The sequence below is a fragment of the Ornithorhynchus anatinus genome, chromosome 19, assembly GCF_004115215.2.
Source record: "Ornithorhynchus anatinus isolate Pmale09 chromosome 19, mOrnAna1.pri.v4, whole genome shotgun sequence".
NCBI lineage: Eukaryota > Metazoa > Chordata > Mammalia > Monotremata > Ornithorhynchidae > Ornithorhynchus > Ornithorhynchus anatinus.
Window position 1 is genome coordinate 770,776 of NC_041746.1, and position 24,162 is coordinate 794,937.

Genomic DNA, 24,162 nt, shown 5'->3' on the forward strand with positions numbered 1-24,162 from the left:
CGCCCACAGTCACACAGCTGACAAGTGGCAGAGCTAGGATTCGAACTCGTGAGCCCTGACTCCAAAGCCCGTGCTGTTTCCACTGAGCCACGCTGCTTCTCTAAGCGCTGAACTCTGTGCCAGGCTCCGTACTGAGCGCCGAGGTGAATACAAGCAGATCGGGTCGCACCCAATCCCCGTCCCTGGTGGGGTTCACAGTTTCAACCCCCATTTTCCAGATGAGGGAACTGAGGCCCAGAGAAGCGAAGCGACTCACCCAAGGTCTTCGCCGGGGTCCCAGGTGAGTCCCCGAGTCTCCTTCCCCTTTCTGTGGAAGCGAAGGTCTCTCTGGTGGCAAGAGGCCGGGTTTGGGAGTCGGAGGCTGTGGGTTCTAATCTCGACTCCGCCCCTTGCCTGCCGCGTGGCCTTGGGCGGGCCCCTTCACTTCCTTGGGCCTCAATCACCTCATCTGGAAAATGGGGATGGAGACTGAGGCGCCCAGGCGGGCCGGGGATTACGTCCAACCCGATTAGCTCGGATCTCCACGAGCGCTTAGTACAGTGCCTGGTAATATAGTAGGTGCTTAAGTGATGCCGTCGTCGTTATTATTATGCCCGCTTCCCCCCCCCCCCCCCAACCCAGCGTGGGTCACTGGAAAGAGCACGGGCTTTGGAGTCAGAGGTCATGGGTTCGAACCCCAGCTCTGCCACTTGCCAGCTGTGTGACTTTGGGCAAGTCACTTCACTTCTCGGTGCCTCAGTTCCCTCATCTGTAAAATGGGGATTAAGACTGTGAGCCCCACGTGGGACAACCTGATTCCCCTGTGTCTACCCCAGCGCTTAGAACGGTGCTCGGCACATAGTAAGCGCTTAACAAATACCAACATTATTATTATTATTATTATTACCCCGGTCTCTCCTTCTCCCTTCTCCATCGCGAGGCCGAAGCCGGGGGGGGGGGGGGGAGAGACAGAGAGTGAGAGAAAAAAACAAGAAAGCAGCACGGCCTAATGGCAAGAGCCCGGGCTGGGGAGTCAGAGGACCTGGGTTCTAATTCCGCCTCCGCCACTTGTCAGCTGTGTGACGCCGGGCCGATCGCTTCACTCCTCCGGGGCCTCAGCGGCCTCATCTGCCAAATGGGGATGAAGAGCGTCAGCCCCACGTGGGGCACCCCGATCACCTCGCCTCTACCCCCCAGCGCTTAGAACAGCGCCGGGCGCTTAGCAGAGGCTTCGCACGCACCATGGGCGTTATCATTAGGAGGGGGATGGGAGAGGAAGGGGAGGGGAGGGGGGGAAGAAATCCGCTCGGAAATCTGGGGCCGCCGCGGAGGGCGAAAGAAGGAAGTCCAGGCTCCCCTTCCCCCCAGCGGGGAGGGGGCGGGGGGCGGAGCAGGAACAGGAATAGGAGGAGGAGGAGGAGGAGGAGGAGGAGGAGCGGAGCCCCTGGCTCCCCGACCCCCTCCCCGACCCCCTCCCCCTGGGCCGGAGTCGGCGGCGGAGCCGGGCGCGGGGGCGATGGTGGGCGGGGGGCGCAGCAGCGAGCTCACGCCAGGTAAGATGGGCGGGAGAGGGCCGCGGGGGGAAACTGAGGCACGGGGGAGCCGGGAGGGGGGACTCGTGAACCCGGCCGTCCGGCGGGCCGGTCCCCCCCCAGTCCTCCCCGGCCCCTCCGGCCCCCGGAGCGGGGTCCGAGGCGGGACCAGGGCCCCGGACACCACCCGGGGAGTGAGAGTGAGACGAGCCCCCTCCCCCTGCGCCGGCCCAACCCTCCGGCCCGGTCCCGTCCCCTCGCCATCTCGGCCTCGCCCCCGTCGCCCAACAGGGACCATCCGACACCCCCGCCTCTCCCTCAGTCGCCCACCACCGACCGCCCCTCACCTCCGACTCTCTCCCGGCGACCCACCCTGGCCCATCCCACCCCCTCGCCTCTCCCCTCTCCATCTCTGACTCTCCCCCAGTGACCCACCACTGACCACCCGACAGCCCCGACTCTCCCCTCGGTGACCCACCACCGACCGTCCCTCACCTCTGACTCTCTCCCGGCGACCCAGCCTGGACCATCCCAGCCCCTCGACTCTCCCCTCGCCATCCGGCGCGGCTCAGTGGAAAGGGCCCGGGTTTAGGAGTCAGAGGTCACGGGTTCTGATCCCGGCTCCGCCACCTGTCAGCCGTGTGACTGGGGGCGAGTCACTTCACTTCTCCGACCCTCTGTCGCCTCATCCGTAAAATGGGGATGAAGACTGGGAGCCTCACGTGGGACGGCCTGATTCCCCTGTATCTCCCCCAGCGCTCGGAACGGTGCTCCGCACACAGTAGGCGCTTAACGGATACCGACGTTATTATCGTTATTATTATTATCCCCGATTCTCCCCCAGGGACCCAACATGGCCCATCCCCCCCCCCCGACTCTCTCCTCTCCATCCCTGACCGTTGTCCCTCCAGACTGCAAGCCCGTGGTGGGCAGTGAATGTGTCTATTCTAACCGTTCCGTCTGTGCTCTCCCAAGCGCTCGGTACGGTGCTCGATAAATAGGACCGAGCGATCGCGGTCTCCTCCCCGGTGTCCCGCACCCCGGTTCGTGCCGATAAAGGATCGGGGAATCCCGCCTAGAAACGGGAAGATCTGGGCCCGGTGTCGCCCCGTCCCCGTGCGCGCTGGGCCGCGTCCGGGCCGGAGGCGGCGGGGGTGGAGGCGGTTGGGACTCCCGGCCCGGCCCGGCCCGGCCCGGCCCGGCCCGGCCCGTGCGGCTCTGAGCCGCAGAGGGCACTCCAACCCTGCCGATCCGCTCCGTTGGACGCCGTCCTGCCCGGATCCTTTCCGTCGCGCTCTCCCCCTGACCACCCCCCCCCTCCTCCTGACATCCCCCCCTCCCCCGATCATCTTCTCTCCCCCGCCCATCTCCTCTCCACCCGCCCGTCTCCTCTCCCCCTGCTCATCTCCTCTCCCCCCGTCCGTCTCCTCTCCCCCTGCTCATCTCCTCTCCCCCCGTCCGTCTCCTCTCCCCCCGCTCATCTCCTCTCCCCCCGCTCATCTCCTCTCCCCCACCCTCTCCTCTCCCCCTGACCGTCTCCTCTGCCCCACCATCTCTCCCCTTGACCGTCCCCTCTCCCCCGACCATCCCCTCTCCTCCCGACCACCCCCCGACTTCCCCGATGACTCCCCTCTCCGGCCACCTCTGCTCCTCCTGACCATCCTCCCACTCCCGTTTACCCCTGTCCCCGACCGACGCCTCTCCCCTGACGACTCCCCTCCCCCCGTCCACCTCTTCTCCGTCCGACTATCCTTCCTCCCCTGACGACCCCCCCGACCATCCTCCCTCCCCGACCACCTTCGCTCCCCTCCTCCCGACGATTCCCCCTTTCCCTGCTGCCCTCTCCCACGGATCGATCCGCCCGGCCCCGCCCTCTGACCCTTTCCCGCCGAGGAACGGATGCCCGGAGCTCTGGGCGGCCTCCCTTCCTCCCCTCCCCGGGAGGGCCCTCTCACTCGCTGTCGGGGGGGTCGTCCCCAGGAGAATGCCGCCTTGTCCTGCCCGGACTCGATGGGCCATTTGTTCTGCTAGAAGATCCCTCTTGATATGCCCGGCCGCTGCCCGGAGCTAGGAGAGAATCCGGGACCGCTCTTCCTGCCACAGAACAGGAAATCTGACCCTGTGGGAATTCCCGGGGATCGGGGAATGAGGGTGTTGGGGGAGCCGGGCCGGAGATCCCTCGGGGGCCGATACGGATCCCCGCACTACTGCTCTGTCCACCGCAAGCAGAACTCCCTGCCTGTGTCATGCACTGCCTCTGCGCTCTGCAGTGCAGCATGCAGAGACACACACACACACACACACACACACACACAAATTCCGTCCACACAGTGCTCCGATTACTCTGTCCAACCCTCATTCGGTGTTCTTGGTCTCTCTGCAGTCAGTCCCCCCACCCGCCACGCTGTTGCCGAATCATTTCTGCACACCTGCTGGACTGCAAATCTCCCAAAGGCAGGGTTTGTCCGTTTGGCTTCTGTGGCACTCTCCCGGGTGCTCACTTCGGTGCTCTGTACGCTGCAGGCAGCTATGGATGTGCTCGATACGTGCTTTGATTGGGCTATTGATTGAGCAAACACTGAAGCATCGGACTCGTGGAAAGAACCGGTCTACCCGTCGGTGGTATCTGAAAGGGAGGTCGGTAAAGAAGCCCGGAGCATCCTCGGTATCATTAGTGACCGAACACCTATTTTTTGCAGAGCAGTGTGCCGGTCGCCCACTGTGTGCAGAGTGCTGTACTGGGTGCCCGCTGGGGGCTTCTCTCCCTCTTTGTCTCCCCAGATGTCCGGGGCTGGGCCCCGGCGGCCGCCCCCGCACGGCGGAGGAAGAAGCTCACCAGGAGACCCGGTTACATGAGAGCGGATTTCCAGCCCCCATCGGAGAGCCGACTTCCCGCCTCCCGGACCCCCTCCTCCTCCAGTTCCCCCGAGCGCGGCTGCCCTTTGCGGCCGGAGCCGGTGCCCCGGACTGGGCCCTGCCCCTGGGACTCGGGATCCGGGCGCCGGACCTTACCCGAGGCCGACGGCCCCGACGGCCCCCCGCCCCCTAGCCCGGGGGGCGCCCGCTGGGCGCTGCAACTGGAACCGGAAGCCCGGCCGGAGGCCGGAGGCCCTGGGGCTGTGCGGCCCGGGGAGACCTCCTCCACCGGCCCCTGGGACGCCCCTGAGCCCCCACCCGCCACGCTGGGAGCCTCGGACTCCAGCTTCAGCTTCATCCGCCAGGCGCTCCTGGCCGCGGAGGAGCGCGGGGAGGTGGAGGGCCGTGCATCCCCCGGGGCCCGTGGGCCTAGCTTGGAGCGGGCCCGGCCGGGACTCCCGGGGCCCGCCCGTGGGCCCGAGCGGGGCGGGGACCCGGCCGGCCCACCCGCGGAGCCGGGTGGCGCGGCCCCACCCCGGCCTACCGACCCTGGGACTGCGGCCCCGGCCCCGGACGGAGGTGTCCGCCCGCCCCTGGGGCCCCTCCGTCTGGACTCCACAGCTCCGGGGCCCGCCAGGCCCCCAGAGACCCCGGGCCGGGGGAGCAGCGGCGAGTTGGCCGCCGAAGGCCGGGACCCGCTGACGCAGAAGGACGAGCCGGCCCCGCAGACCTGCCAGCACAGCAAGCGCGCTGCCCTGTGGGTGAGCGCGCTGCCCTGCGGGACGGGGGGTGCCTCCCGGGCTCCATTCCCCCGGCTCTCCCAGTTCAGCCCGTGGGAGCAGGGCCTGAGACCGGCTGTCCCGCTTCTGACTGCCACGGGTGGAGACGCACCTGGGAGTGCTGCGCGGGCGGGAGATGCCCCAGTTCTCCCGGCTCAGCCCCGTGGGCGGCCTGGCCGGGCTGCCCTCCTTGGACGCTGGGTGGGACCCAGGCCTGAGACAGACCGTCCCTCCCTCTGCCACAGGTGGGGACGCTCCTGGGGGCCCTGTGGGGGCGGCTGCGGGGGCGGCTGGAGGACGGCGCCGCTGCGAAGGACGACGGCTCCGCCACAGGTAACGGTACCACCTGTGCCACCCCTCTCCTCGCGCTCCCTGGCCTCCGGCACGGCCCATTCTCCCCCTGCCCCCCGCTCGGCCTCCTTTCCCCTGACCCTCCCCCCTCTGCCTTCTGACTCCCCTAGCCTGACTCACTTCCTCCAATAGGGACCAGCGGCTTTCTTTGCCGCCTGAATTACGAGGCTCAGATTCTCTTCCCGTGCGTGTTTTGCGGAGGGTTGTAGAAGCCAGCTCTGTGGGGGGGGTGACGGGGTTGGGATCCCCTCATTCAGCTGTGGGGGACTTGGGGCTGGGGGCCCCGGGTCCAGATGAGCGACCGTGGCGACGTGGAAGGAACAGGGTGGAACCCGAGGCCCACCCATTTTGAGTCCCTGGCCTCACAGGAGAACCCCCCGCCCCTGCCCCGTCCCCCCCCAGCTAGTGGGTCTCAGCTCTTCCTGCTCTATGGCCTTAATGGCTGCCAGCACGACCGGGGAGGACGGAGGGGGCCAGGAAACCCTCTGTTCTGGAAACAAAAGGGCCTTCCCGGTCCGGCGTCCCAGAGCCCAACAAAGCGGCTCTCAGTGCCGGCAGAGCTCGGGCGGGAGGCCACGCGATGGCACGGCCCGCGTGCGACGTGCCAGCTCGCTTGGGACGGCGAGCGTGTTGCTTTGGACAACACGCCTGGAGGGGCCGGGGCCGGGGAGAGGCTCGGGTCGTGGAAGCGGGTGCCTCAGGGAGCCCGTGGCCGGGTGGGCGGGCGTTACTTCCGCAGCGCTCCCGGGGGGCAGGCGGGACGCTTGGGGAGACGCCAAGATAAGTAGATGGCGCTTATTAAGCATCTCTGCTGGGCTCTGTGCTGGGGTGGATTACAGATCGTCAGCTTCTGGAGGGCAGAGATCGTGTCTACAAGCTGGACTGCCTGTAATCAATTGATCAATGGTACCAGATGCTTGGGAGAGTATGAGACGACGGAGTTGGCAGACAAGATCCCTGCCCACAAGGAGCTTATAATCTACCCCAAAGTGCTGAATACAGTACGGTGCTCTGCACACAGTGGACGCTTAATAAACGATAATAGTAACTGTGGCATTTGTTAAGCGCTTACTATCTGCCAGGCACTGATCTCAACACTGGGGTGGAGACCAGCAAATTAAGTTGGACACGGTCCCTGTCCTACGCGGGACCCACGGTCTCCACCCCCATGATGCAGATGAGGTAACTGAGGCCCGGGGAAGTGAAGTGACTCGCTCAAGGTCATCCAGCAGACAAGCGGCGGAGCTGGGATCGGAACCCGGATCCTTCTGACTCCCAGGCCTGTGCTCTATCCGCTAGGCCACGCTGCTTCGATCGAATTGATCGGACACGTCTCTCCCTTCCCACTCTCTCTATGCTTTCCTGCTCTCTGCCCCCCTCCATCTCATCCCGTCTCTGTCTCTTTCCGCCCATCCCTCCATCTCCGTCTCTGTCTTGGGCACACGGCCGTACCGAAGAGACACTGCGACAGGAGGCAGAAGAGGAAGAGGCAGAGGCCCTGCAGCTCCAGCCGGGAGCCAGAGTCTTCCCGGAGCCGGTTGGAGGCCAGCTGCGGGGTGTGACGTCCGGGGACGCTCACCTGTAAGTGCTCACTGCCATGGAGACCCCTGCTCCAGGGGCCTCCGGGAGCACATTTCCCTCCCTAATAATTATGGTACTGTTAAAGCGCTTACTATGTGGTGAGCACTGTTCTAAGCGCTGGGGTAGATACAAGTCAGTCAGGTTGGACACAGTCCCTGTCCCGCATGGGGCTCCCAATCTTAATCCCCGTTTTAAAGATGAGGGAACTGAGGCCCAGAGAAGTGAAGTGACTTACCCAAGGTCACAGAGCAGATGTGTAACGGAGCCGTGATTAGAATCCAGGTCCTTCTGACTCCCGGGCCCAGGCTCTATCCACTAGGCCACGCGTGCTTCTCGGGCTGCCCTCCCAGGTCGGACAGGGCTCCTCCATGGGGTGGGGGCCCTGCTGGGGACCCGCCATCGTTGTAAGGAGGACGAAGCAATCAGATCCGCCCTGCCTGGGCCTCCTCTGTCACAGGGAGAAAGGCTGGGAGATTGGTTGGTGCAAAGACCGTTTCGCGATTCCTCCCTCCGCCCCGTCCCTGACGTTTCCCCCTCCCGCTGCTCTCCTCCCCTCCCCACTGTTTCCTCCTCGCCCCCCGGCCTCCCCCTCCTCCCTCTGTCCCCCCGGCCCCCAGTTGCTGACAGGCCCCTCCACCTGTGCCCCTCCAGGGTGGACGGCGGCGGGCTCCGGCCTCTGCCCGGCAAGGGCTCCGGCCCCGGGTCTCCTGCCCCGGCCCAGCTCTCGGCCGCTGGCCTCTCCCGGCTCCTCCACCAAAGGCAGCGGGTGCAGGTAACCAACGGGCCGAGCGGCACCAAGCTCCGTCGCAAGGCGGGCTTCCGGCCGTGGGAGTGGAACAGCGGGAACGGCTCGGGGCTGGGGGACGATGGGGGCTGGGGGCTCGTAACCTCGCCGCTGTCTCCTCCCCGCCTTCCCTCCTTCCCAGCAGGAGATGGTTGGTCTCCAGGCCAGGCTGCGCGTGTTGGAAGCCCAAGAGCAGCGACTGAGGCGAGCCATCGCCGACCTCGGCTGGGATCCGCAGCCGGGGCTCGGCCGGGCCGCGGGGGAGGTGCCGGTCCCGACTCGGGTGGCCCCATTCGGCCCGGAGCCCCCAGGAATCAAGGGGTACGGCCAGTCCTCGCTGTCCCGCCGGGCTGGGTCGGTCGGTCCGTCGATCGTGTGCCAATCACTCGCTGGGCGCTGAGCGCTGGACTGGGTGTCTACAGTGTGCTGACCCTGTGGGCCCAGCTCTGCCTCTGAAGTGCCGTGTGACCTCAGTGGGGCTGGGACTGGGCTGGGGTAGGGCTGACTATCCGCTGGGTATTTGTTAGGGCATTTCAGTGGAGAAGAAAAGTGATCTCTCTCCAGCATCTGCCGACCCGGAATTATCCTGAGGGTTTTGAGAGGGTTTGGGGGGCAGCATTTCAGATGTCCCCGAGGTAGTCCTGATAAGCGGGGGGTGGGACGAAGCAGGAGGGGGTGAGACGTGCTTTCGGGAGTCAGTGGGCTGGGAAGATTTTCCCTCAGGGGACCCCATCCTGTCCTGATCGGAGATGGAAGGGGATGATGTAAAGCTCCGCTCGACAATTGAGCACTGAGTGGGGAGCAAGGAGCCAGAAGCAGCGACCAGACAGCCATCCAGAGGTGGGGACTGGGGAAAGCCCAGAGCCTCCGGAAGCACCTAAACAAGAAGCGGGTTCCCCGCCACTGGAGAAGTCAAGCAGCTGATTGCTCTGTGGAAAGGCAGGCGCTGGCTCTGATCAACAGCTCTATCTTTCCAAAGTGATTTCACATCAGTTCCCTCGGCGTGTCCTCGTAACATCCCTGGGAAGCAGGGACTATCGCCCCCAATCTACAGTGGAAGAAACAGGCCCAGAGACATTGAGCGACTTGCCCGAGGTCACACAGAGGGCCTGGGATAGAGCCAGGACTAGAACCCAGGCCTCGTGATTCCCAGCCCTTGCAGGAAGCACGGTCTGGGAAGGAGAGGCGGGGAGTTGGGATGGAGACGGGGATGGCAGAGAGAGAGAGTGGGAGTCTTCCTCACTTTATTGTATAAAGGGTAAGGTTAAATGGTTGTGTCCACCGCTCCAGCCCCCGCGAAAGAGACCAGACCGTCCACAGGCCCACCAGAGGGACGACCGCCAAGGTAAGTACGGGGACTGAATCTCCTTCTAGGTCCGTGGAGATGGCCGAGGGTGAGCTTCCTTTAAGAAAGGAAGCAGATGGTCATGCGGGAAGGTCATCGTCGCCCTTGGCTCCTACTGTGTGTGTTCGTGTATGCGCACACTTGCGCTCGCTGTCAGAGGGTCCCCGCTGGATGGGAGAGGCCAGTTGAGCCAAGGGGGGCGGGGGAGGCGGTGTTTGTGTACGGAAGAGATGGGGTGCGGCAGGTAGGGCCTGGCTGGGGTGCGGGGCTGGACTGCAACCCCGCTACTGTCTGTCCTGTCCAGGTCCTCACCCACCAGGAGCTCTGCCGGGCAGCGAGGGATGGCGAGGCAGCCCACCCAGGCCTGCGGGGTTACCAGGCGGAGGCCACGGCAGGTGAGGGGGCCGGCTCAGCTTCCCCGTCTAGGAGGCCGGGTCCACCTTTTCACTTCTGCTCTGCGATGGCCGGGGTCGAATGAGTAGTGGAGTGGGGTGCGTGTGTGTGTGTGTGTGTCCATCCATCCCCGTCCGTCCTGGGATTCAGATTCTGCTCCGGCAGGGCAGCGCGGGGCAACTGGGAGAGAGTGGACGGGTGGGAGTGGAGCCCGGCAGTCCCGGGGGCCGGAGGCCGGGGCAGAGACGGGGAGACAGATGGGAGCGGGTCAAAAGCAGCAGCGGCAACGGCCGGCTGCCACAGCCGCCCACCCACCCAGCGCCCCGGCCTCTTCCGAGGTCCCGGCAGGTGCCTGGCAGCCCGCGGCCGACCGGGAGCTGGTCCTGGAAGTCATCCGGGCCATTCGCCGTGAAATATGGACAAATCCAGGAGGGGCCGGAGTAGGACGGGGCCTCTCCCGGTCCGGATGGGGCTGGGCCTCTCTCGGTCCGGGTGGCCAGCAGAGGACGGGGCCTCTCTGGTCCGGGCGGGGAGGAGGGCGTGGGGCTAGGCCTCTCCCTTCGGAAGGCTCGCCTCTGCACCGACCCCAGATAATGGTTCAATGCAGAAATTAAGACAAGTACACTCACCCACACCTGCCGCGGGCTGTGCCGTACCGTGCTGGGCGCCTATCGAGGGCAGGGCGCTGTGCTGTTCTGGACGCCTCCTGTGGACAGGACGCTGTGCTGTGACAGATGCCTCCCGCGGGCAGGGCGCCGTGCTGGGCGTCCAACAGAGCAGCGCTCGGTGGCCATCACTTGCACAGTGTAGACGACGAAAACCCTGATTAAAGCTGGACTGTGGTCTGTTTCCCAAACCAAAGCGAAGTTTGGATAGGAAGGAGCCCGCCTAATTACATTATTTTTAAATTTCATTTGACCTTGCTTTAAAAATAGCCGTGGCCGTTGGCACGTGAGGGCGGGCGGGAGGAAGGGAGGGAGGCCACTTGTGTGACCGGAGCTGAGCTGAGCTGGAAAGATGCAGATCTCTAACACTCCAGCCTCCGTGGGTGGGTGGGTGACGGTATGGTTGCTATGGAAACAGACCCGGCACGGCATAGCCGAGATCCAGCCCGAGACCCCGATCCCCGCCCCCTTCCGTCCCGTTGAGGGGGGTCACCTTGGGTCTCACCCCTGGCCCGGGGCTTCGGCACGTCCGACCCCTCTCTGCCCACCTGTGGGGTCAAAGATGGGCCGTAAGAGATGGGGAGGCCCCTTTCTGCATGGATGAGGGCAGCCGGACAGATGGACGGGGGACAACGCTGGTTGCCCGGGAGGATGGAGTCCTCACCACGCCACGGTCCGGGCCCACCCAGACCCTATCTGTCCAAGCAGTCTCAGGACAAGGTCATGGGACAGAGTTGTGTGTACTTGTTGGATACACACGCGCACACACACCCAGACCCACCTTCACCCACCCATCCCAGAACCGGGGATTGAGTTCACGCCTGAGTGGTCAGATGCTGCAGGAGCAGGACCATCCCTCAGGCCCCTGCTCCAAACAACCCAGACCGGGGGGCCTCAGCTCCCCTGAGACCCAGCTCCGTCCCCCGCTCGGGTGTCCTAACACCTCGGGGCCCAACCCCGCTCTCCATCTACCCCAGAGGAAACCGAGGTGCTAGAAGGGTGGTCCTGAGACAGAGGCAGGACTGCCCCCTCCAACTCCTCGCTTCTGGCCCCATGATTCAGATGGCACCGGTTCTCCGAGTCGCCGGTGATGAATCCATCTTGTTTTCTGTGTGTCAGAAACCGGCGGGCAGGACAATGCTGTGAAATGCATGAAGAAACCGGAGGATAGCCTACAAAGGTGAGGTGAGGCGAGCGGCCGGCTCCAGGCTTGGGGACGGGGGAGGTCCTGTCCGAGCCAGGGGGACCCTCCTGTTGCCCGAGGGATTTGTCATTGGAAGAATGCGCGGCTCCAGTGAACGCTTTCATTCAATCACTCCATCGTTGCTGTGTACTGAGCACCTCCTGGGTGTGGAGTGCTGTACTGAATGCTGGAGAGAAAGCGATAGAGTAGGTAGACGTGATCTCTTCCTTTGAGGTGCTCCCTCAGTCTCTGGGGCTGCAGTGTGGCGGTACTTCTGGCCTGAACCCCGGGGATGGCAGAGACACGGGTAGGTCTCTCTCCTCCTGGGTTTTGGGCCAGGCGGCCTGGGGCCGATTCGGTAGCCCGGGCACCGTGGTAGGAGCGATTAGACATGGAAACCGGGCTTCTGTGTCCAAAATCCACTCCGTTTTCCTCGAATCGGGGTTAGTTTGCTGCATTGGATTCCGTTGATCTCGTTTGGAGTGACCGGGCAGCAGAGCACCCATCTTGCCGGAGAGGGAAGGGACGCTAGCCCCGAGCCACATGATGGTGGTGGTCCGGGAGGGGGAAAACCCACCCGACCCTTCCTCTCCCTCCCCGAGGGGTCTTATAGATCCCCTACTATGGGGAAGGCAGCGGGGAGGCCCCCACCCCTTTCTTCCAGGAACCATCCTGCTCAAATCAAGTGGTTGGTTGGCCAGAGCAAACTGGAGGCCCCGTCAAGAAGAACAGTTGTATTATTTGGACTCTGTCCATCACGAAATGAAGTTTGTCATGGAGGGAGAGAGGGGACAGGGAGAGCTGGAGGAACAGAGAGATTGAGAGATGGGGGAGGAAGGGAGAGACAGATGAGGATTGGAGAGACTGAGAGTTGGGGGGGGGTTGGGGGGGAGGGAATGACACAGGACCACCCGAATTGACCCAATCGCTGGCCCACCCAGGACTCTGGGTAAGAGCGAGGGACGGCAGGGATCTGAGCCCCACTTCCCACATGAGAAGACTGCAGCACAGAGAGGTTTCTATCCCTTCCCAGGAGGGATAGAAAAGATGAGGTAGGCCCTCCCGCCGAGGAGCCGCCCGTCCACCTCCCCTCTTCCCCACGGGCGAGGCGTGTGGGGTGCGGCGCAGCCCGGCCCCCGATGCTCTCCCGACCCCTTCCTGCCTAGAATTCTTGTGGAGCTCTTCCCCTATCCGTTCGTGATCGAATGGGTTCCAACAAGCGTCGACTCTTGGCCGGGGCGTGGGAGGAGGTGCTGGGTACCCATCTGGGGCCGGGCTGGGCTCTGGGTGGAAGACACCTGATGCCCTGGTTGGGGGTTCCAGAAAGGGAACCTTTTCCCGGGGGTGACTTTCAACGTCCTTGGGCGAGGAAGGGCTGGGAAAAGCACGACTCGTATCCTACGAGGAATGAGGGTGCTCTCGGTCCCACGAAAGCTCTAGGGATCGATTTATGAGACAGATGTGGTTGTCTTCATCACTGGGAAGTTGGGGACTCTGATTCCGGGTGGGGGGGGTCTCTCTATTACCCTCTGCTCCCTTGTGTGGGGCGTGTGGTGCGTGTTTGTGCGTCTATCCCGTTGGCTTGGTTTCAGCCTGGGAAGGCAGGTGCTACAGACGGTGCGGGAAGCCGATCTGGAAGCCAGCCAGCTATTGATCCGGGAATTCCAGCTGGCCGAGGGTTGCGCCGGCAACGCTGGGAGAGAGGAACGGGAAGAGGAGGAGGAGCAGGTGACCGCAGCTGCTCCATTGAGGGCAGGTGGCAATCTGCCTGAGGTAAAAGTGCTTCCCGGTTAGTCCGATGCCTCGAGGTGCATGAAAATCTGGAAACGAGCTGGGATTTTCATGGGCTATTTTTAACGCTCCAGTTTTTAAACACCACCACGGGGCAGCGTTAGCTACGGAAGCTCAGCCCGGAGTCTGAATTTCAATGTCCTGCTTCCGTTAGTGTGAGAAAATGCTTCAAGGCCCTGGGAAATGTAAGATCGGTGGTGAGAAGTCCCGGGGGATGGTGTCCGCATCCATGTGTGCATGTCTTGGTGCGCGGAAAGGGGCAGGCGATAGCTGCCCGGGTGAGGTGTCCGACTGCGGGGCAGGACCCCCCGTCACGGTGGACAGGATCACCGGGCTCGGTCCGGGGGAGCGGGGGGCGGGTGGGGGATTTCGGAGGGGGGACTCGGGTGTGCTTTCCCGGGCTCTGGGCTCGGCCTGTCGGCCCCGAGCTGCTCCGTGATCTCGGGGTGACCGGCAGGACCTCCCCCTGAGCGCCGAGGAGCTGGGAGGCAGATGCGGAGCCATCCGGGAGAAGCTGGGGCTCTTGGAAGAGGAGCTCCATGAGGCCATGGGCACTGGCGACCACAGCCTCGTCCATATCCTTCAGCTGGGGGGCTTTACCTTTGGAGCCCGGGCGGCAGCTTGGGGGCCCGTGTCGGGAACGGCGTGGGCCGAAAATACCTCTGGTAGCTATTGGGTGAGGAGCACCGTCCTGGGTTCTACGCTGGGTTCTGGCTGCGGGCAGAGCACTGGATTGGGTACCTCCTATGCTCAAAGTGCTGTGCTAAGCCCTTGGGAGAGAATCACTTGGCTTCTCTATGCCTCGGTTCTCTCATCTGTAAAATGGGGATTAAGACCGTGAGCCTCATGTGGGACATCGAGTGATTAGCTGTATCTACCCCAGTGCTTAGTACAGTGCCCGGCACATAGTAAAAAATGGTATTTGTTAAGCGCTTACTATGTGCCGGGCACTGTACTAAGCACCGGGGTGGATACATGCTTATCAGGTTTGACGGAATCTATGTCCCACATATTCATTTCAGTATTATTCGGAATTAATTTCAGCTCACGGTCTTAATCCCCATAAAACAGATGCGGCAAATGAGGCACAGAGAAGTGGCAGAGCCAGGATTAGAACCCAGGTCCTCCCGACTTCAGGCCAGTGCTCTACCCAGTAGGCCACTCGATTTCCCAAATTAATTAGAAAACTTGCCCGGCAAGCACAGGCTTACGGACACGGAGACAGGCTGACAGATGGCATTGAATACCCAGAGACAGACACAGAGACAGACTGGTACAGACTCACGGATCGAGACAGACCAAGACGACCAAGGGGAGGCGGAGGGGAGGAATGGACAGAGAAGTGGGAGGCGGGGAGGTCCTCCTGGAGGCTTTGGCTGGGGGTGGGGGAAGCGCAGTCTTCGGTGGGGAGCAAGGGGGTGAGGAGTGAAGAGGGGCAGCCGGGGACGAGCCCAGGTGAGGCAAGGGGCGGTGTGAGGCGGCCATCCCCTCGAGATCGATTCCTTAACCGGGGGCACCCGTTCTGGGCAGGGAGGTCCAGGCCGTCAAAGCGACGCTGCTGGCCCTGGTGGTCTGGCTCCAGCCGGGGGCCGAGGCGGGACGAGAAGAGGCCGTTGGACACTTGTGCCGGAACGGCTGGGACTCGAGCAACGCGGGCTGGACGGGGTGAGGGGTGGGGGGCCCGCCGCGGGGGCCTGAGAGGGGTCGGACCGACCGGCCGCCCCCGAGAACTACAGCCGGCTCTGCCCTCGTTCCCCCAGGACCCTGGGGTTCCTTAATCTTGTAATTAGAAATCCTTGTTAATAAAACCATTTTACGAAGAAGCCGTGAACTCCTCGCTTTATGATTCTATCAGAACAAAGGACGAGCCCTAGGGGCTCAGGCCCACAGTCCGGCCAACCCAGGAAAGTGTATCTGATTGTCATCAGGACGCGGGGAGGTGCCGGGTGCCGGATGCCCTCCTGGCTACCCATTCTCATGCCATCCCTGCCTCTTCCCCCGCGGTGGTCCACGACTGACCATCCAACACACCTGACTCTCTCCCAGTGACCCAGTACGGGCTGTCCAACACCCATTCCTCTTCCCCGACAGTGACCCGGCCTGGACCATCTTATCCCTTAGCACGGAGGCTGTGCGGAGGAAACGGTGATGGAGCCGGGGGCTGCGTGGCATCCCAACCTGTTGTGTCCCCGCGGGGGCCTGAGTGAAGCCAGCAACTTGTGCGGGGAACTCGTGGCACAGGGCACACGGAGGTGAGCCATATGGGGCCCGTGGCGGTGGCTGGAGGTGACCCTTGGTGGCCCCGTAGCCACCTTCCACGCCTCCCACAGAGGCCAAAACTAAGGCAGGTCTGAAGCGGTTACACCTACTTCACTTAGACCTCCAGGGACAGCGCCTTCTCCCCTCTCCCCCAGGAGCAGCACGGGGGACCCGGGGTGGCCGAGGTGATTTCTCGGGTCCATACTCCACGAGACTGAGGCGTGCCGGGGGGAGCCTGGCGCCGGGCTGGCAGTCGAACCCGGCACGGGACAATTACTCTCAATCAACTGAAAGCACGTGGATGGAGCACGAGCTCGGGAGTCAGAAGGTCGTGGGTTCTGATCCCATCTGTGCCACTTGTCTGCTGTGTCATCTCGGGCAAGTCACTTCAGTGGGCCTCGGTTCCCTCATCTGTAAAATATAGATTGAGACAGGGACTGTGTCCAACCCAACTGGCTTTTATCCATTCCAGCGCTTCGTACGGTGCCTGGCACACAGTGAGCGCTTAACCAATACTCATTATTATTATTTTTTCTTCAAGAGGTCTTCCTTACGCCCCTTTTTCCTCTTCTCCCAGTCCCTTCTGCATCGCCCTGACTTGTTTCCTTTATTCAGCCCCTATCCCAGCTCCATGGCACTTATGACCGTATCTGTGATTTTATTTATTTATTCTAATGACTGTCTCCCCCTCTAGACTGTAAGCTTATTGTGGGCACAGTATGTGTCCGTTATATTGTTATAATATATAATATACATAATATAATAATAGATAATAATATAATATATTCCCCCCAAGTGCTCTGCACACAGTAAGCACTTAAATATAATTGACTGACTGACTGGACCCTCCAGTCCTTGTTTTCTCCCCTTGTCCCCCCGGGGCCCAGACCAGCCTCTCCCCATTCTCTAGCGGGAGCAGCCTGCTGGCCTCCGGGTGATGGGAAACGGATGAACCGCATGGAGGATTCATGAGCTATTAAGGACCGCGGGTTCGGTCGAGAAGAGCCATCTCGAGGGTCTGCCGAAGCTATTACGTAACCTTTCTCTGCCCACATTGACCGGATTTATTAAGGAGAAAACTCAAGCATTCCACCTTGACTCCTTTGTCTTCTTGACACTGAAATTTCCCCCAGAGGGCGGCCCCGTGATTCCTACCAAGCATCAGCCTGCCGGGCTCAGCATCCTCCCGTTTCCTTTCTGCGGGCCCCGGCCCCATCTCCTCTGGAATCCATCCTTTCCCTCTCCTCAATTCTCTCCGCTTCCCTCCTTTTCCCCTGTCTCTCTAGCCTCTCCTATATTCCTAAAATAGTGCTGATCCGCTAAGCCCCGGTCTGTGGTTCTCCAGTGAACGTGGAGGCTGGCTACGGCAGCCGCATCTCTGTGGGAGATGGGGCTGTGGGAGATATCTCTCTCTCTCTCTCTCTCTCTCTCTCTCTAAGTCTGGACCCCCGAGAGCCCCCTAGCCTGCCCCGCTCCAGCGCACTCCCCACCGGGGCTGGGTTTCACCCCTTGCCGACTGTTTTTCCTTCACCTTTTCGCTCCCCTTGCTGAGGCCGGATTTGAAGAATGGGTTTAATATCTTGGCCGTTCTGGGCTGTGGTAGATTTCACGGCTGTCCTGATTCATTAGGGGACCTGTTATCGCTCCCCAACCCGCCCCTTCCCCACTTCCACCCCCTTCCGGGGTCACCTTGGCCCTCTTTCCCTGCTGGGGCTCAGGCAAGCAATCCATCAATCGCTACTATTTACTGAGCAACCACTGTGAGCAGTGTGCTGTACTAAGTGCTTGGGAGAGTGCGACAGATGTAGGAAACACAATCCCTTTCCCCATGGACCTTCCAGTCTGGCAGGCAGGCAGATCCAGATGCTTTGTCCAGCCCTGTGCTAAGCTCTGGGGTAGATACAAGATTACGAAATCCGACGCTGTTCCTGACCCACCCAACACTCATGGACTAATAATAATAATGTTGGCATTTGTTAAGCGCTTACTATGTGCAGAGCACTGTTCTAAGCGCTGGGGTAGACACAGGGGACTCAGGTCGTCCCACGTGGGGCTCACAGTCTTCATCCCCATTTTACAGATGAGGGAACTGAGGCACAGAGAAGTTAAGTGACTTGCCCACAGTCACACAGCTGACAAGTGGCAGAACCGGAATTCGAACCCATGACCTCTGACTCCAAAGCCCATGCTCTTCTCACCGAGCCACGCTGCTTCTCTATAAGTGGGATCGTATGCCAGTTTTACAGAGGAGGGAACTGAGGCCCGGAGAGGTCCAGTGACTTACCCAAGGTCACCCGGGAGGTCCGGGGCAGAACCGGGACCAGAACCCGGGTCTCCTGACTCCCGGCTCTGGGCTCTCCCCACCAGACCGGGTCTTCCTCCAGAGTGGCCAGCCCAGGTCCCCCACCAGCCACGCTGACCCTCCCGTCGGCCGCACAGAACAAGCACCGAGGGCAGCCCCGCCGGAGACACTGACCTCTCACCTCGGCTCAGTCCCCACTGGTCTTCCTTCCTTGCGGGGTAGGAGGCTTTCCTCTCTGACTTGGAAATCCGTTTCTGGCCACGCCGAAACGCTTGAAAGGACGAGGTTGGCTCCATTTTGCTGTCGGCCTTCGGTAAAAAAACGTTGGGCAGAAAGGCCTGCCGGCGAGGGTTGGCTGGTGGGCCTGGGATCTGGATAGCCCCAGGGGGTAGAGCGTGGGAAGAGGGTAAGGGTCGAAGGGGCAGACTGGCTACCGTGGTCCGATCTGCGGCATCCTTACACCCTGAGGTCCAGAGGTCCAACGGGGCTCACTTGGAATCCACTAGATCGAAGACGGGGACCCTGCCGTTTACTTCGGTGTACTCCGCACAGCACTGGGTACCCGGCAAGGGCCCGGTACGGTGTTCGGCACACAGGAGGGGCCCAGCACGGTGTTTTGCACACACCACGCATCCTACTCTGCACACAACTGGCACCCAGTACTGCTCTCTGCATACAGTAGCTGCTCAATAAATTCTGTCCAGGGACTGATCGACTGACCTAAACCCACTCTGATGTAAATAAGGGAATCCGACAGACTCCTAGACTGCCTCTGGAGGTTAAAAATCCATCCCCTCTCCTCCCCTCTCCACTGGCCACAGCCCCTTCCCACCCTGGGAACAGCCGAGGATGAAATATTCAAGCCGCTGCAAATTGTACCGATTACACGCGTTTCCAGCTTAAGTGGGCTCTGATGGCTCGTCTGCGTTTGACCTAGAGGGTCATCTTATAGTCGATGTGCTTTCTTAATTAAAAAGTGTCCACGGGAAGGGGAGGATGGGTAATTGCAGACGGTGATGTTTTTAAAAGCGGAAAGAGGCCGAGGAGGAATTTTTCATTCTACACAACCTGGCCATCCAGGAACAGGTACCTTTTCTACATAGGTACCTTTTTCCATAATGGCATCAGAGTTCGTGGACGAAAATCTGTGCCCGTGTTGGCCCCGGTTGACTGCCTCCGAGAAAGGCCGACCACTGGCTACCCAGAAACCCCTCCGGGGTGGGTGAGTGCGCCAGAGCGGGGATGGGGTTGTTCCTTCTGTCTTCTCCCTGATCCACCTCTTAGTTCTACCCTAAGGCAAGGCACACAGTGAGCACGTAACCACCACCACCACCACCGTCGGCAGCATCGGCATCATCCCTCGCTCGGCCATCCCGGGGCTGGGATCTGAGGACCTGCGCCCATTCCAGAACCGAGCCCCGGGCCCGTTGCCGGGAACCATTCTCATTCTCTGTGGCCAGGCCGCACGGGTCCGCCACTGCCCTCCCCCAAAACACCCTGCCCTGGAAATACGCTTCCGTCCTGACCGGCTGAGCTGCCGGTGGCTGATCCCCGCTCGGGCCTCGAGGGACCTTAAGTCCAATTCCCCCCGGACGTCTCTCCCCACCTCCCCACTTTACAACCCATCCATAAATCTCCCCCAGACCCCGGCAAAAATCCCCTTTCCCTTCTTCCCGGGTCTCTAACTCATTCTCGCATCTGCCTCCCCAGCAAGACTGTCAGCCACTCGAGGGCGAGGGGCACGTCCCTGAACTCTCCTGGACTGTTGTCCCCGGGGCTCAGTGCAGCATCATCCTACAGGAGGTACTCAAGTACACATCGGCGGATGGAGGGATGGGTGGATGGATGGAGGGGTGGATCGCACTGCACTCCCGGGTCTTTCATCCCGTGGCTTGGGGCTTACCTTGCTGAAACGTGGGACTTTTTCCATGTGAATGTCTCTCTTCCACTCCCCTGCTTCTCAAGGAACCCTGCTGCTGTGTACCTCGTTCTGGTCGTCGTGTGCCTGGCGTCTTGTCACCGCCGTGGGCAGACCGGCCTAGCAGGCAGCGGGCAGGCGAGGAGCCGCTCTCCTCCCTCGGAGGCTCCGCGAGGATCGGGAGAGCTCGGACAGAGATCGGACTCGGGAGGGATTCCGTCCCCGAGGGCACGTGGGGCGGGCAGGAGCGTGGCCCGTGGCCGGCCGGCCGGCCACGCTCACTCGCGCGGACACGGTCTCCCGGTCCGGCCAGGGCCGTCACGGAGGGTGAGCTATTCTCCCTTTGCCGGGTTGGCAGCAGCCCGGCCTGGCGCCGCGAACACCACCGACACAACAAGGCTGGGTGCCACTGCTTGAGGGATTTTTAGACATTTATTAAAAAAAGCAAACGTCCGTTCCTCTCAAATAAAACGGTGAAAACTGGAAAAGTGAATCCAAACGAAGTGTGCTAGCAGCATTGACGACCGGGTGACTTCTCTCCCATTCCTCCGGATGGGAGTCGGGGGCTGGATTCGCGGCCTCCTCCTCCCCCTCTCTCCTCTTCCCTCCCTGCCTTCCCCTTCTCTCCCTCCCCACCCCCCCTTTCCCTTCCCCTTCTCTCCCTTCCCCCCCCCTTCCCCTTCTCTCCCCTCCCTCCTCCTCTCCCCTCCCCCCTCCCTTCCCCTCCTTTCTCCTTGTCTCCCCTCCCCTTTCCCCCACCGCCCCCTTCCCCCCTTCCTCCCCTCCCCCTCATAGTGCAGAAAAAATCAAACTCTATAAAATTAACAATTTCAGGTTAAATAGGCTTAAATAAAGATGTTAAATACAAGACACTTGGTCAAAGCTTCTGTGGGGGGCGGGGGGCGGGGGGAGGGGCGGGGGTTTGGCCTGGTCCCGGGGTCTGGTGGACACAGGGGAGTCTTGGCCTGGTCCCGGGGTCTAGTGGGCAGAGGGGGTTTTGACCCAGTGGTCCCGGTGTGTGTTGGGGGGGGGGGTGTCTCGGCCTGATCCCAGGGAGTGACAGCCCAGGGGGGCTCGGCCTGGCCCCGGGATCTGCTGACTCCCCACCTTGGGTCTGGGCCGCGACACAGTAGGACCGATTTGTCGGCGGCGCGGGTCCCGGCCCAGAGCCACCCCAGGGTTGGAGGGGCAGGCCCCTCGCGCGTGGCAGCGCCCCGTGCCCAACCCCCCACCCCTCCGGCTTCCTGCCTCAGACTCAAACCCTCCCACTTTTCCGGCCGGGGCGGCGCCACGGCACCGACTCCTCAGCGCTCGCTACCTGGGAGCCCGGGCCTCGGGGTGGGTCGCCTGACCGGCCACCGGGCCGCCGACTCTTATTGCTATGTCAGTGGGGCTGGGGGAGTCTACTACTGTCCGTACAAAAAAATAGAGCACCTTTCCCACTTCAGGGTCTGTCTCTGTCTGTCCGGCTGGCTTCTCTTTCACCTCATCTGACAGCACGGCGGCGGCTCCGGCTCCCTCCCGGGGCTTGCCGACGCCGCGGGCGTGAGCTGCGGGCGGCCCTCCTGCCGGGGAGCGGCCCCCGTGGGTGCCCCGACCCCCGGAGCCCCGCCGGCCCGGCCGGTGGGCCGGGGCGGACCGCCGGCCCCGGGAGGACACGGGCTCGCGGTCGGAAGGCGGGGAAGTTGGGGGCTTCGGGGCGGGCAGGGGGGCGGGCGGGGATGTCGCTCAGGGCTTCCTGTCGACGGTGTTGAAAAACCAGTCGGTGAACTTCCTCAGCTGGGCCGTGGCGGCCTGAGATTCCTCCTGCAGGCGCTGGTTGTCTCGCCGCAGGTGCTGGACCTCCGCCTGCAGCGCAGCCTTGTCCTGCTTCTCCTGGGGCCGGCGGGACGGACACGAGGGCCAGTGGAGCGGCGCGTTCCCCCCCCCATCCGTCCCCGGCCTCGCCCACCTTGCTATCACAACCCCCGGTGCGGCCCGGGTGAGAGGAGGAGGACCCTCGGGGGTCTGGGAGCAGGAGATCTAAGTTCCAGTTCCAGCTCCACCCCTCCCTGGCTGGATGACCACCCCTGCCCCATCCCCGCACCCTCCAGAGGTTTATCGTGATACCGTCCCCCGCCAAGCGCTCGGTACAGTGCTCTGCACACAGTAAGCGCTCGATAGATACGACCGACTGACTGACCTTCCGGAGATCGGTCTGGAGCTGCCGCAGAATCAGTTCCAGTTGGTTCACCTTCCCGGTCAGCGTGGACGACACAGCCTCCCTGTCCAATCAGTTCAGAGCGTCGGCCGCCGGCTGCCGGGGCCGGACCCGGAGCGGGCGGCCGGTCGCGGCCCCCGCAGGCCCCGCCGAGGGGTCGGGGCAGGGCGGGCGGTGGCCCGCTGCCGGTGCGATCGTTGTGCCCAGCGGCCGCAGGCGGGGGCGAGGGTGGTGTGACCGGGGACGGTCTGCCCTTCGTCCTCCCCTGCCGCGGCTCCAGAGGCGACAGCCTTCACACCTGCTGCCCCTGGGGACCCCGTCCGGGGGGGCGGGGGAACGGGGCCGGTGGATGGGGTGGGGGGGACGTACCCGGGGCCGTCCACGAAGTGCGCCTCGTCGGCCGGATCCTCGCCCAGCACACACTCCTGAGGCTCATCCGGGTCCTGGCCCGCCTCCAAGTCTGTCAGCGAACAGAACGACGCCGCCCGCCGGTCTGCGGAGGGAAAGCCCAGGGTCACTCCGGCGGCCGGGACGGGGGTATGGTCAAGGGGGCCCAGTCGATCCCTCTCCCGCTCCAGACGGGGGAACCGGACGCTGAGGTCCCCCCATCTCCCTCCCCACCCACCGTCTCCCCAGGCCCCACCCCCGGCCCGGGCACAGATGTGGCCATGCCCACACGCGGACGAAGGAGGCGGGCGGGACCGGGGATCGGCCCCTGACTATCACCTAGGCAGGACGTGTGCGGACAGTCCAGTCTGAGCTCCTCGTCCGAGTCGAGGCCTGGGAAGATCGACAGTTTTCCGGTCCACGGCTGCCCGGTGGTGACTGCCTGATCTCTTGGTGGCTCGGGACCCCTTCCTACCGCACTTGGATCCTTCTGCCTGCCCCTCTCCACCCACAGTTTGCCCGTGGGATGACGCGGTGCCGGGCATAAGGCAGCACTGGTGGCACGGGGTGGCAGAGCGGCCCAGACTGGGGTTCAATCTCCCTGCCCCCAGGAACGGTGGCTCTCGGCCCCCTGAAGAAAAAATCACCCCAGCCCGGGTGGCGGGTGAATCCACTAACGAAGGCCGCCCCGGGGACCGACCGGCCGGGGTGCGAACGCCGTCGGCCCGAGGTCACCGGGAACACCGGACGAGGGCAGCGGGGGAGGGGAAGAGAGGCCGTGCCCCAGGGCCTGCCTCGGCCCCGGGACCTAGGTCGACCCTCAGTTTCCCCCTTCATCCTATGAAGACGAAAATGGCCACTTTCTATCCGGCCTCGGGATGGCGGCAGGAGACTGGAGAAATGCTCCCATCCACGGACCCGAACCCGCCCCTCCGGATGGCGCGAGGCAAGGGGCGGTTGTTAACGGGGGCGGTCTGGCGAGGTCGAGCAGGGGCAGGGGGTTACCTTCAAATGCCCGGGCCGCATCCACCAGGTGTGACCAGTCCAGCCCCGAGGCAGCATCGGGCAGGGGCATCAGCCTCGGATCGGTGAATCCGGATGTGTCCGATAACCAGAATTCACCTAGGCGCGAGCCAGAGTGCGACGTGGGTTCAGTTTCTGCATCATTCAGGCATTCAATCGTATTTATTGAGCGCTCACTGTGTGCAGAGCACCGTACTAAGCGTTTACTAAATGCATCCTCCCGCCTTCCCTGCTCCCCTCCAACGATGCCAATCCCCGAATCGAGACGCCGGGATCTGTGCAGAGCCCAGGAAACCGGGGAGACATTCGAGGCCCCCGCAGGGCAGGACAGACACTCTCGGGGCCCTTCCGCGGAGACCCAGGGTGGGGCCGTTTTTGGCCCCGCGACAGAAAAATCCAGCAACCGGAGAGCCGGTCTTTAAGGAGCCATTCTCTCTCCGAGGAGAGACTTGGCGATTTAAATAAACGTCCGTTCTTTCTGCCTCCGATGTAGCCGACTCAACTCCCCGGTTGTTTTTGGTTAGAGGGGCCGCTGGGCTGGCTCACCGCGGCTAGGGGACAGAGGAAGCACGGTCAGGATGGACAGCGCTGGCCCAGCCCCAGCCCGCCGGGGGACCAGCCCGGAAAAGAGAAACACCCCCACGACGGTGTTAAAGGGCTCCATCGGCGCTCTCCGATTTATTTCATCTCACTGATCTCCCACTACCACCCAACCCGGGCTCTTCATTCTTCTCCCGCCAACCCACTCTCTGTACTCGCTCTTGTCTATCCTTGCACCGATGCCTTCCCCATGGCTCGCTACTCCCTCCCCCCTTTCAGATGTGACGGATCACC

General features: G+C 62.8%; 2 protein-coding genes across 6 annotated transcripts in view; one reads left to right on the forward strand and one right to left on the reverse strand.

Moving 5' to 3' along the window:
* The first annotated feature begins 1,468 nt into the window (after positions 1–1,468).
* Positions 1,469–15,062, forward strand: DISC1 (DISC1 scaffold protein). Of its 3 annotated transcripts, none has more exons than XM_029047605.2 (12): positions 1,469–1,532; positions 4,293–5,128; positions 5,392–5,479; positions 6,955–7,078; positions 7,730–7,850; positions 8,005–8,183; positions 9,153–9,207; positions 9,512–9,602; positions 11,385–11,445; positions 13,041–13,221; positions 13,697–13,814; positions 14,757–15,062. In XM_029047605.2, the coding sequence occupies exons 1-12, from the start codon at positions 1,496–1,498 to the stop codon at positions 14,906–14,908; spliced, it is 2,043 nt and encodes a 680-aa protein (XP_028903438.1). In that variant the 5' UTR covers positions 1,469–1,495; the 3' UTR covers positions 14,909–15,062. The 3 variants fall into 3 exon arrangements, with proteins under 3 accessions (XP_028903438.1, XP_028903440.1, XP_028903441.1); XM_029047607.2 differs by having other exon boundaries at positions 8,008–8,183; XM_029047608.1 differs by lacking the exon at positions 1,469–1,532 and adding an exon at positions 3,097–4,148.
* A 5,682-nt stretch (positions 15,063–20,744) lies between these two features.
* Positions 20,745–24,162, reverse strand: part of SIPA1L2 (signal induced proliferation associated 1 like 2) — a 35,523-nt gene continuing 32,105 nt past the window's right edge. For 2 of the 3 annotated variants that reach the window (XM_029047381.2, XM_029047379.2), the window contains exons 17-21: positions 23,311–23,427; positions 22,645–22,698; positions 22,288–22,411; positions 21,901–21,982; positions 20,745–21,593 (exon numbers count right to left, since the gene is read on the reverse strand). In XM_029047381.2, coding sequence (XP_028903214.1) covers positions 21,447–21,593; positions 21,901–21,982; positions 22,288–22,411; positions 22,645–22,698; positions 23,311–23,427 — 524 coding nt within the window. In that variant the 3' untranslated portion in view covers positions 20,745–21,446. The remainder of the gene's footprint in view (positions 21,594–21,900; positions 21,983–22,287; positions 22,412–22,644; positions 22,699–23,310; positions 23,428–24,162) is intronic. The other variant, XM_029047382.2, reaches the window with a different exon arrangement.